The sequence below is a fragment of the Pleurodeles waltl genome, chromosome 8 (assembly GCF_031143425.1).
Source record: "Pleurodeles waltl isolate 20211129_DDA chromosome 8, aPleWal1.hap1.20221129, whole genome shotgun sequence".
Classification (NCBI taxonomy): domain Eukaryota; kingdom Metazoa; phylum Chordata; class Amphibia; order Caudata; family Salamandridae; genus Pleurodeles; species Pleurodeles waltl.
Window position 1 is genome coordinate 312,376,277 of NC_090447.1, and position 13,718 is coordinate 312,389,994.

Genomic DNA, 13,718 nt, shown 5'->3' on the forward strand with positions numbered 1-13,718 from the left:
GCAGGGCAGGCCTGAGGTCAGATTCCTTTTTTTGCATAGGAGGCAAAGACCTTTGAAGTGTAAGAAAGGGCTTGGTACAGTCATACTGTCCGCATAGCCTGCCCTGTTCACACCTAAGCCCCCTTTGTGTTACTGTCTGGAAGCATAAAACAGGCTCCAACAGCAGAGCCATTCAAAGGCATGTGACCTGGACACTGGCAGAAGGCACAAATGGTTGGTAGAAGAAATTGTCAACTTTCTAAAAGTCGCATTTTCAGAATTATGATTCAAAATAGAACGTAACTGTTAAAGAGAATCTTAAATTATAACTCATTTGAACCTAAACATCATATTTCTATCTGTTCCACATCCAAAATTATCACTTATTAAATGTAATAAGGGAACCCAGTGCTAACTATTTGACAGATAAATCTTTCAATAGCGAAAAATGATTTTCAGAGTTTTATCTTGCCAGGACATGGAAAAGTGCACATGTCCTGCTTTTTTAATACAGTGCACCCTGCCATATGAGCCTTTGGGGCCTAACTTAAGGGTGACTCATAAATATTAAAAAGGAAGGTTTAGGCCCGACAAAAGACCTTTTTTGATAGGTCAAAAAGTCAGATTGAAACTGCATTACAAGCTGCTGTGGCAGGCCTGGGACATGTTTTAAATGGCTATATTAGTGGGTAACACTATCTGTGCTTCAGGCCCAATAGGGTGTGAGATGGTTATGCTCGACGTGGTGTGAGATGGTTATGCTCGACGTGGGTCCCGTGCACACTGTGTCACTGCAATCAAGCTATACCCGGCTGATGAGTCCATAATAAGGGCAAAGTCAGTCCTGGGTTGCTTGTGTTCCAGTTCAAAGAGGACCTGGCTTGGCAGTTCGGTCTAGACTGTTCCGACTGGAGCAGGGTCAATACTGATTTTCATATAGCTGGGGAGCAAACTGAGGTGGCATGGTGTGCAAAATAATGATGGTTGCGGCCCTAGTTTAATTCAAGCATTCCATCCATCACTTTTTGTATGCTTTAGAAGGCTCACTAGTAGGGTTCAATTTACAGGCCCAGGGTGCATGTAGTACAATTTACTAGGGACTTGCAAGTAAATTGAATGGGCCAAGAATGGGTAGGCCAGTTAAATCATATTCTATGAAGGGAGCACAAACACTTTAGCACTGGTTAGCAGTGGTGAAGTCCACAGAGTCCTACAACCAACAAAAACAAGCTCAGCATACAGAAAGAGTGTATTGTCAGTTTCTCAAGGCGATGCAATTCGGCAGCATGAACAAGCGGAGCTCTGGAAACATCTGAATGATCAAGCCATGCATCTTTTGTCTTTGATGAATCTTGAAGCCACATAAAGGATGCTCTTTTGTGTTGTCAGCTGTCTTTTTAACTATGTAGCATGCAAGGAAATAATACCCACCATCACCCACATTGATTAAGTGCAAAACAAAGAAAGACTATGGGAAAATATTTCCAAGAAGTGTTAAAAAACAACCTACACAGAAACAGAAGGGAAGGCAAACACAAAAGACAATGTACAACTCACTAAAATGTTTCTAGCCATAAGACAAACTTCTCTAAATGAAGGAATTAACAAATTGCTTTTTTAAGTAAAATATTAGAAGACACCTCACTGAAATACCAAGTGGAAGGGTTCAAAAAGAATTTAGTACACCTCCGGGCTTCTCATCATACAAATATGGCTGAATAGTAAGGCGGACAAAACTTTCTCAAACACTAACTTCTAGCTTCTCTTTTACATTTTCTGAATCAAGGTAATGTGCCGCCAGGTGGCTGTCAGATATGCCAACTTGATGAAGACCGACACTCAACACTGACAACACTAAAAGTATGATCTTCTGGAAGAGCACTTCACTGTGGGACTCCACCTGGTGGCCAAAAGAACTATAATTGACACCCACTCCCACCACTCATGCCAAAAACTTTGGGATTGTCATCGACAACAAAATGGACCATAATAGTCAATGCTGTCACCACCTCATACTCCATGCCCTGAATGTGCCGGACTATGAATGAATGAATGCATGAAGGGTCACTTATTTAGGAGTGTCCAGGCACTCTGTACACTGGCCATCATTGCCCAATATATTCCAATATAGTTAATCCTGATTAAAGAACCTCTTTTTCAGTTTCTTTCTGAACAGAGACGTATTTGCAGTAGCCCGTAACTCAAGTGGAAGCTTGGTCCATGCTAGTGACCCTAGTAGGAGAAGAACCTACCTCCAGCCCTAGGGTGCAAAATCCTAGGGATTCTGGCCAGGAAAACATTGGTTGAGCGAAGGTACCTTGAAGGGACATAGAAACTAATTCTTACCCTGAGATAGCCTGCACCAGTCTGATGGAGAGCCCTGTGAACCAGTGCAAGAGTTCTAAAGAAAATCCTTTTCTTTATCGGGAGCCAGTGAAGAACTCTGAAATGTGGGGACACATGATTCCTTCCAAACATTCTGTATGCCAGGATCAATAAAATACTCACCAGAAGGGTGCGAACCACTCGGAACTTGCCAGCCAGAATCATCGCTCTTAACCTCCTACTTCTCACTCACATCACACTATACCTGAAGGAGCTCTACTCACTCCCCTTACACAAACGCAATTCAAACCCCTCACCCAAACTTTCAAGGCACTACATAACACTGGCCCACCATATCTCAACAATCACATCTGCTTTCACAAACCTTCAGACTCCTCATCTCATCTAGACTCCTACTCGCACACATCCTACACATACAGAAAATCATATCCACTGTTTGAGCCATCTCATATTCTTGCTTTTAAGGCATGGACTGACCTGCCACTACACATAAGAAACTCCTCCTCACTTCTTAAATTCCACAAGAAGCTGAATCGCTGGCTTTTCGAGTAGTCCTACTAGGCCTTAGCATTGGCTATGCTCATCCCTGCTCAGCACAAGGATAACCTCCTGGATGATAGTGCACTGTACAGATCTGCATAACAGAACAGAACAAACTGGGCATTACAGCCAGTCTGGTGGGAGAGGGCCAAGGCTTGAAAGATAACTTTTTCTTTCAGGTAGTTCAGAAGGTCTGATGGGCTGTCTATGGGTGAGTGCATCCATTTAGGTGTTTTGAGTGACACATATAAACAACAGAAGGACAAATAAAAGTGAGAATGTGGGCCTTAGCAAGCCCGTACTGATAGGATGAGTGCAAGAAAAAGTATTGCTAAGTATCCGAATACACTGAGAAAATGCATGTGTAAATCCTCCTTTTGACCAGTTTTACAACACAGACTATTTGTATTGCTAGTGCTATTATAAAAAAAAGGATTAAAATGTGATGAAAAATTTACATTCGGGGCATTTTTTCTACAAATCCTTAGGGCACAGCTAACATACTCCGGACCTGTCTATGGTTGATTGTTCAATAGTCTGAAACTTGTAACATGAAATTAAAAACAAAAGTTCTTAAAATAGCGTTGCCTAGTTTTTCATTTATTTTCTAATATATCTTGTTATGTTTTACCAGTATTGATGTTATACCAATGGTCATGTTGTTCATGTGCAAACTCTAGATAGCACACTCTACTATATTGATTTTTATGTGATTTGTTCTAGCAATATCATTTGACTTGTACGCAAGGCCAGGTAACAACAGAACGTTAAGTCTGATAAATCCAAAGAAGTCATTTTATCAGTGGAGACTGAGAGTTCCCCAAAACCACGTTGTAAGGCTCATCGTAATCACTATGAACGGCGCCACAACGGGAAACTGTGTTTCATATAGGTTATCAGCTTATGACTTCCTGCTTCCTCTTCAGAATAAAATCATTACCAGGTATGCATTTGAATGTATTATCCAATAAGAAATGTGAGAAATTTCGCAATTTTTCGTCGAGCATAGCAGCGTGCATGCTCTGTTTTTTCGATGTGTTGGTATGTATCAGGGCTTTTAACAACGCCCACTGCATGCCCATCACTATCACACGTTCATGGGCTTGCCTTTCAAAAATCCCTTATTTCCATTGGTAACTGCTTTACGTTTGTCCCTCCTTAGGGCGGTTTTGTTACCGCCTTGGCCATCGACCCTGTAACATGGATAATTGCACTTTTTCCGATAACTTTGACTGTGAGCAAACTTCTTTTTGGGTCAAACACAAAGCGCCCTATCCCTGGTGTAATCTCTGTGGGCTTGTAACCACGCCCGTTTTATGCCCATCAGGTTGATCGGTTTGTGGGCTTGCCTTTTAAAATTTGCCTGATTTAATTAGTAAAAGGCATGCATACGTCATGCCTTTTCCGGTGTTTAGCTCTCCTCGAGCGCACCAGCCAACTACTGAAAACATACGCTGCTTCAGCGTTTCTGGACTACTTTTTCTCTTAGTACGTAGGCTGTGCAATCTCTCTGGGCACTAGCTGAGCACTTTGCATAACATCGACCCTCTTACATGGATATTTGCACTTTTGCCGGTAACATGGATTATTGCACTTTTGCCGGTTACACGTATAATTTCACTTTTGCCGATATGTTTCACTACGAGCCCAAATTCTGTTTCCTTTTGTGTGTCTGCTTTGTGCTCATGGCGGCTATCGTCTTGCTTATGTGAAACTGTTTTACTTTTCATTTTCACTTTATGTGGCAAGAAAAGTCTGGTTAGTTTTGTGAAACTGTTTTACTTTTCATTTTCATTTTATGTGGCAAGAAAAGTCTGGTTAGGAGTTTACAACGCTAATAGCCATAACTCGAGCAAGCACGAGACCCATTGCATTGCAAACGCTTGTTCCTTTTGTCTGTCTCTCACTGACACAGTGGAGCTTTGAATCGACTTGCTTATGTCATCTGTTTTACTTTTTATTTTCAGTTTGTGGAACAAGAAAAGTCGAGTTAGGAATTTACAAAGCTACTCGCTCTGCCTCGATCTAACGTGAGACCCATTGCATTGCAAATGCTTGTTCAATATGAGATGGAAACAAAGCAAACACTGTCAGAAGACTATAATCTGAATTTTGTACGGCATTTCTAATGCACAATGTCCATTCACACAGTGACACAGAAAGCACATTTATGAAGGTATGCAGGCAGATCGATGTCAGTATGGATGCACAGAGATCTATTGGCAGCCATGCACACAGACCCCAGTTATTCATGCTCATGCCTGTAATAAACCTTAAAGGCCTCAAGGAGTAAATAGCCCAAATTACATATACAGTTATGAACTTCAATGACTACAGGCAACACTTATATCAAAGTCCTCAAGGCATATTGAATGGTCTTAGACTGTAATGACCAATAATTGCCCTGGCAAGTAATTAATACCCTGTTATGGTTCAGTACTTATAATAACACCTGATTTTATTGAAAAATGGTATCCGCAATAGGAACAGACAGCTTGTGAATAATGAATGCAGTGGCATGACGAAACTGGTGGCCCCCCGCAACGAACATGAAAGCCCCCCGGACTAATGCAGGAGCTCTCAGGGCAGTGTGCTGTGCTAAGGGGGTGCCCTTGAGCTCGCCCTTCACCCCGCTTCGCAGGGGTTGCGGGGGCCTTTTTTATGCCACTGAATGAATGTTTTGTTTCATCCTCATGCTCCCAAAATGGTGTTGTATGAATGTGTGTATACCTTGCATCCACAAAAGGTAAATGAGAATACATGAAATAATGATTATAAATCATGCATTGTTTTATGTAACTCTTTCTGTCACATTCACCTAGTTTGGCGCGCTGGGTATCACATTAAAAGGAACTTGTTCTGACAACTCAATGAAGGATTAATGCTAAACGAGACCTGTAGCGTTTCAAACCTGTGCCCTACAAATATCACACAGATCTATGCAACTAACATGTTAATCCTCTGATTTGCTCAAATGAGAATAATTTATTTTGCATACAGATCTCTTCTTGTGCTTGCATTTTAACTTAGAACCGAAAGTGTGCAGGTTGCTTGCACATCTCTGCAGCAAGTTCCTTAACCCATTGACCTACTTGGTGGAATCTGAGGGGCACAACATGCTCAAACTTTTTTAATATAAGGAAAACAGTTCCCCCACTTTTTGTGAAATACAACCGCCCTGGTACGGTTAATGTCAATAGTTGAAATGCTTCAGCAGAAGTGTAAGGCAGTGAGTCTCCTGTGCTGTGAAACCGAGGGAGGGATGAGGGGGAGGAAATAGGCCTGGGCAGAGTTCTGCTATGGGGAACAATGTGAAGTGCTGAAAAAAGTGTGCTGTGCTACGTGAAGTTCCGCAAGCAGCACCGTTTGGGTAATTTTTCAGCTCCAGAAGTTTCTCCCGTGCTGTAAAATGAGTCCAAATGACATAAAGCAGAGTGCCAAAGGATCCTAACTTCTTTCTGCCAGTGGAGTAGATTTCCTACTTAAGCAGCAGCTTCCTCAACATGAGTGGCAGATTTCTCAATGCAGGTGGTAGTGACCTGCCACGACTACCCATGTTCAGAAACCTTGCTCCAACTCGCAAACATACTGATTACTGTTGATTGCACTCGCCAACTTAATATTGGCAGGCTGCTCAAGGAAAAAAACTCAGCATCACTTCGCAGAGTTTTTCAGAACTTTTTGTGGAGTGGGCAAAACTCTGCAAACTCTTCAGGCTGAGTGGAATTCTTTGCTCACCTCTACAGCTAAACAAGTATTCCCTTCCTTGTGCAACTGGTTAATCTGCAAATGTAAAGTCTGCTTGGAAGCCAGTACTGTTTTTAATTGATGGAATCACTTGAAACTTCTGATGACACAGACTTTTTGAGTGGTTTTACAAGGGAGTTTCCAGCTAAATTTTGAAGTATGTGCTTCTAAAGGACACATTAAAAAATTGCTCTGCGTACTGTCTGGGTAGTATTCAAATCTATATTTTGTAAGTGCTTTTTTCTTAAAATTATTTACACATTTTATAGCAACCTATTGTATATTGTGTGTAAAGTGAGTTTAAATTAAATACTTACATATTCACAGTGATTACTGGCACAGTCTCCATAGCACAAAAAATATACAAGTCACTGTTTTCCACTGCACCAACAAGGAACCAATTCTGTGGCTCGCTGGTAGAACAACTCTGCAGTGCATTAACTGATAGAGGTTTCATAATGTAAGAGAGTGCATTTCCCACTGTTTAACTTAACTCACATTTTTTTTTCATTTAAGCTATGCATTATTTTATATATAGTTACCTGAAGGTGAAAAAACGAAAATGTTACAGAATAATTTGTTTTTCAACCATGCCTTTGACCCCACCCCCATGCTAACTCACCCTGCCCACACTGCATGCAGCATCACAGTTCCCATACTTTTTTTCAAATGAACTTCGACCACTGACCTTACCAGTGCTGAAGCTAAACAGCGCAGGTCACACACATATCCCTGAAATCATTTAATTAATCAGAGCTACGTTTATTACCCTAGAACACAGGCCTCCACTGGCCCATCGTCTTTTTGGGGTGGAACCAGCTCCAGGTCACATGAGGAATACATTTAATAAGAACTAGCAACTTACACATTTTAGAGTTGAGTTGATTTGTTTGTTTTTTGACTAATGAAAATCATGCAATATGAAAACACATCATTACGTCATAGGTCAATTCATACAAGAAATTATCATTTAATACTGAAGCAAGGATATAGTATTAAATGTTTTAATATCAACAGGAGTGTGACTACTTGCCCCAGTATTCACCAAGGAGTCCCTCTAGTTTCTTTTGAGAGACCCTCACCAGCTATTTTCTACCACAAGTATATTATTACTCCAGTGTACTCATAGCTAAATAGCATCATCAAAGGGGATCCCCCCTCCCCTAGCTAAGGGCGTGGTTTCCACAGAAGTCCAGGAAACTATTAGGGATCCATAAACAAAAATACTTAAAAGTGCAGTAAAAGGGAGAAACTGATGTAAAATGCCTCTATCACTCAGCTACAATCCAACTTCACTGTGGCTGGGATAGGGTATGTTTAAAAACAAATATAATATGACAGGAACTAATTACGTGTCCTTTACATATTACAGGTTGACATGTTTCAGCCCCTCTTGCCCAAAAGGGTCATAGGCTTTCTTCAGGACCAAAGAATCTACAGATCCAAAAGTGCCCAGATAGTGGTTTTAGCTTCCTGGACTTCGCAATCTACTACGATTACTTCGCAAACTCCATACTTATGGTGCCCAACTACTCCTATGGTGAAGACATATATATAGAAGTCATATTGTTAATTAATATAATTTCTTTGATATAACTACTTTCATACCTTTTTCTAATTTGAAGGTGAGTGATAGAGACATTTTACTGCTCCTACCGCCATGGCGGTAGCAGCCGCCGGGCCGGAGATAACAATAACAATAGTACCGCCGGTGGCATTTGGAGCCTGCTCACCGCCATGGTTTTCGTGGCGTTCGCAGCGCCACGAAAACCATGGCGATAGGCCCTACCAGTGACAGGGAATTCCTTCCCTGTAACTGGTAGGAGGCTCACCCACACCCCCAAACACTCACCACCTCCACTCCATCCACACTTCCCCCCTCCGATCCCCCACTTCCCCATTCATGCACACTCGCAGACACGCACCACGCATACACACATGCACACAACCCCCCCCCACCACACCATCCCCTGTTGGAAGCCCAATTTACCTGCATCCAGGTGGTCTTCTGGCAGGGAACGGGATGGGGTGCTGCTACCATCATCAGCACCCACCAGCAGGACACCGCCAGGTCGTATCATGTGTCATGATACGGCTGGCGGAGGTCTACTGGCGTGGTGCTGCTCGTGGTAGCAGTGCCACCTTACCACCAAATGCAGTATGGCCACAGCCAGATTTCCACCCATCTTGTGGCGGAAATCCAGCTGTGGTCATAATTTGATGAACGGATGGTAGCCACAGCAACGGTCTTTTGGCAGCCGTCGCCACGGCAATAGGCCGCTTTTACCACCAATGTTAAAATGAGGGCCTATATGTCTAACTGGGTGGTGATGAAATGTGTAAGCTTAATAGCCACCGAGGTGTAATCAACTTTCTAAAAGAAGAATTTTTCCACAAAGGAGTTCCTTAGGAGGTTATAACAGCTAATGGTGTTCAGTTAACCTCTCATGAGATGCAGGAATCTTTAGCAAACCTGTCTATTGTACATCGTAAAACTGTTCTGTATTCTCCACAGGCGAATGGTCTTTGACCTTTCATTTCCTTGAGGTCAATACAAGGACTACTATCACATTGAGTGACAACTGACAGCTATTCTTCAACACCATGACATCTATGGATAAATATGTGGTTTACAAATGCATGCAGTGTTATTTTATATTTTTGACACTTCTTTAATAATAAAGTAGCATCCCATTGTTTGATGTTTGTGACATTTGGCATGTCACAATGTAAACTATTTTAAAAAGTGTATAGACAGATAAAAAATACCTTAACGATGAAATGCATAGTGATTGAGAACATGGCAATATTGTCCACTGAAATTATACCATGGAGCAGACCATTACCACACCTATGAACCCACAAGGAAACATCACATCTCCAACACCATCTTCGTGAATTAGCCCTTAGCTTTTTAGAAGCCGTCTTACAGAGAGCCTAAATACTGAGTAATTTGGTTGTTTAGAGGAATGAGTGGTGACCATATGATGTTTTTAATGTTAGATCTACACAGATTGGCCTTACATAAACCATCCTGAAACAAGCTGCAAACTTCATGTCATAGACAAGACTTTGGTAACACCTTTCTAGATGGAGTTCTCCAATTACATCTGGCTCCATTTAAAGTTGTCTTTCACTCAGCGGTGAGACTGGTTCATAATGTAAAGAAAAAGACTGCGTGACTCCAGCTCTTATTGACCTCCATTGGCTTCTTAAAAAATCTAGGATGTGTTTCAAACTGTGTGTTTTGACCATTAAAATGATATTTGACAACTGTCCTTCATATCTAGCAGCACCTTTAACCACCTGGGGGGAATCTAAGTGCTTGTGAAACAAAGACTACGGCTAGTGGTTCCCAAGCTTAAGGTGGTCATTATGAACATGGTGGGAAACACTGCCGACCGCTGTGGCAACAGTGAACAGAAGCCTGCCAGTGGCAGTGAATACCACTGCCATATAATGATGCCAAAACCAGAAACCTCCAAAAACTTCTGCTGCCTCCAGCCACCGCCAGGGCCTTTGAAGGCGGAAAGGCTGCACACCCCACCTCGCACCGTCAAGCAGACAAATCCCCCACCCTCCAAATAATGATGCACAAATTACAGCAGCGGATAGTGGATGTCAAACGACCATTTGCGGTACGGACCGCCACGGCCAGCAAGTGGACCCAACAGCAAGAAATATACACATTGGCAAGTTTGAAACCCACACACCTGACACACATCCACAACACTATAAAACACACACACAAACACCCCACAATCCTTTGCATCGCCAATAGGACAACTGAGATTGACAACACAACACGCATACACTGAACGCAACAACACACAAGTCACACACCCAACCACAAAGCAGCACCCTCACCAGTAATCCTACAACACCCCACCCACAAAACACACCATGGTACCCCCTAAGCACCCCACTTCACAGATAGGGAGCTAAGAACAATGGTGGACAAAATACTGACTGTCGAGGCACAAATATTCAGGGCACTGGTCCAGCACACACCCATCGCCAGAAAAATTTAGTAATGGCAGACTATAGTAAACAAGGTCAACTCAGTGGGAAACCATCCACGCACAAGGGACGACATCTGCAAGAGATGGAACAACCTGCGTGGGAAGATGATGTCTATGGCATCTAGACACAACATTGCGGTCCAGAAGACTGTGGAAGAACCGTCACCTATACCCCTGAATACACTGACTGGGAGGAGAATGTACTGGCTATCCTGCACCCTGAGGGCCTCACTGGACTCACTGGAGGACTGGACTTGGGTGAGTCATCTACAATTACTTTGTATCCCCCCACACCTGTAATGCAGGTACCACCCAACCCCTCCAACTACCACCAGGACCACTACCCCACCCAGGACACAATCACTACATCCAGTCACCCTGCATGCCCACAAACCCACTAACAGGCCCACATCCATCCCCCTGTGCACAGCCTCCTACCCCTGCAAGGAATCACAATGGCACTACTGCACCCACAATGCACCTCCACATCCCATGCAAAATGTTAGGACAACCCCACAATAGGTCCCTGCATGGCCCAACAGGGGAATAAACAGCACAAAATAGGCAAGAGTTGTGCATCCTAATTCGAATTAGTACATGTAACATACATGTCCATTCCCCCCACAGGCACGACCACCCATGCCACCCTGATTGAAAGGCCAAGGAGTGCCAGTGCCCCACATGGAGACAGAGGCCGCACTCAGGAGACTGGAGAGGGAAGTATGGACAGTGAGGATTACCCTGGCCTGTTACACAGTCTTGGACTGTCTCCCTCCAGCAGCCCCACCCAGGATACCATTGACACCCCTACCACCCAGCCACCAACATCAGCTTTGGCCACACCAGTGTCTCCAGGCCACAGACTGGTGGACCACAAGTACAGAGGCCAGAGTCACCACCTACTAAGAGGCAGGATGATGAAGGCCCCAGTGCTAGTGGGACTGACAGACTTTTGCAGGGGACACAGGCACAGGGGGCTAGGCCCGGTGGGAGGGCATCAGTGGCCCAGGTAGGAGGCCAAAGGAAGGATGCTGCAGCCCAGGAGGTGATCTCTGAGGTCCTGGGAGCATATCACCATACACAAGACAGGATGGGCCAGATCCTGGCCACCCTGGAACAGAGTCAAAGGCTGCAGATAGCCCATCATCAAGAGACCATGGAGCAGTGGAAACTACTCAATGCCACCATAGCCACTATTGCAGAAGTGCTGCAGCACCACTACCCAACCCAGCCTGAGACCCCCACAAACCTGGAAGCCCCTACCACTGCTCAGGACACAGACCTGCCCTCTACATCAGCAATAGCAACTGGACTGGGGACACTGGCAGAGGACACACAAGAGACCAGCTCCCCTACCTGTGCAGCACAGCACCAGACACTCAAACGGTCCCTCAGACCCAGATATGACACTGGAACACCTGCCAAGACCAAGGCCCCCACAAAGAAGTGGCTTTGACCTGAACTGTCTCCCAAGTGTGCCACTGTGCCAACATCCTCACCCGCCAATAGCAACTTAACAACTTCCAAGGGATGTATGGACCAATACCCACTGCCACCAATCGCTGAGCTCATGTACCCACTCCCTATCACTGTACAGCGCACAGCGCACCAATGCATTTGTGACACCAAATAAAACATTTTAACACCAATTCGTATGTCCCCTGTCATTATGAAGATTCACTTGTAATTGTGAATGCATTTGCCAGTCATTTCCAAATTAATACCTTTATTGCCGGAATGGTACCCCACGCACAACACCATCTGGAGTAAACCAAAATGTACACCATGTTTGTTTCCATGGAACATGGCACCTTATTCTTCAGGTAACAGATCAATGACTGCAGACACCACATCCCCAAACAAATGAGTCGACAAACATTATGCAGTGCAGACAACATCATCAGTGAACAGTACCTCATAGTCACTGGAAGTAAAGTTGGATCAGCTGGTTCCTGGAGTGGACATCTTCCCCCTCTTCATCCTCACCATCACTCTCATCCCCTCTCAGAGGTAGCAGGTCTCGATGTACAGCACCCTCCTCCTCTAGTACAGAGATAGCTCTCCTCACAGCCACGTTGTGCAGCATGCAGCAGGCCACCACTATTCTACACACCTTCTCAGGGCCATAGCACAGGGATCCCCCAGAGAGATGGAGGCAACAAAATCTGGCCTTCAGGAGACCTATAGTGTGCTCAATCACCCTCCTAGTACATCCATGGGCCTCATTATAATTCCTCCCTGCATCTGTCCTGGGATTTCTCACAGGTGTCAGGAGCCATTGCAGGTTGGGGTAGCCAGAATCACCTGCAAATGTGGGTGGAGCAGGACTGTAACAAACTGCCATTACTTGCATACAGCCTGGCTGTCAGCTATGTACAGATCCAGTGTCATACACACTCACCTATGAGCCAACCTCTGTCCCCTTGTAGTTGTTCCATCATGAGTGGCACACTGCTGTTCCTCAGGACAAAGGAATCATGAACTGATCCTGGAAACATGGCATTTACATGTGAAATGTACTGGTCAGCAGTCAACACCAATTGTATATTCATTGAGTGGAAGTTCTTTCTGTTTCTGTACACCTGTTCATTCACTCTTGGGGGATGAGAGCTATGTGGGTGCCATCAATGGCACCTATAACATGAGGAATGTTAGTAAAAGCATAGAATTCAGACTTGATGGCAGGGAGTTCAGCCCTTTGGGGAAACTTAACATATGTCTGCAGGTGTTGCACAACTGCATCCAGGAATTTGGACAGGACGACGCTAAACATTAGCTGTGAGAACCCTGCACCCATGCCCACTGTCACCTGAAATGACTCTGTAGCCAAGAAATGGAGTACAGAGAGCACTTGCACTTCAGTAGGGATGGCATGCTGATTCCGATTAGCCTGTCTCAGTACAGGATCCAGTAAAGCACAGAGGTCGTGGATTTTTGCATGATTGAGTCTGTAGGTGACAATGATGTGACATTCCACCATGGTTTCCAAATCAACAAGAGGTCTGTACACAGATGGGGCTCTCCCTCGCCACATGGGTCCACATGTTGTGTATGAATAACTGGTGTACAATACTTTGGTTACAC

The 13,718-nt window shown here is 44.1% G+C and overlaps 1 protein-coding gene across 1 annotated transcript in view; it reads left to right on the plus strand.

Moving 5' to 3' along the window:
* LOC138249086 (suppressor of tumorigenicity 14 protein homolog) overlaps window positions 1-13,718 on the plus strand; it is a 605,612-nt gene that overhangs the window by 225,030 nt on the left and 366,864 nt on the right. Inside the window, exon 7 of the mRNA XM_069203127.1 lies at window positions 3,589-3,808. Coding sequence (XP_069059228.1) covers window positions 3,589-3,808 — 220 coding nt within the window. The remainder of the gene's footprint in view (window positions 1-3,588; window positions 3,809-13,718) is intronic.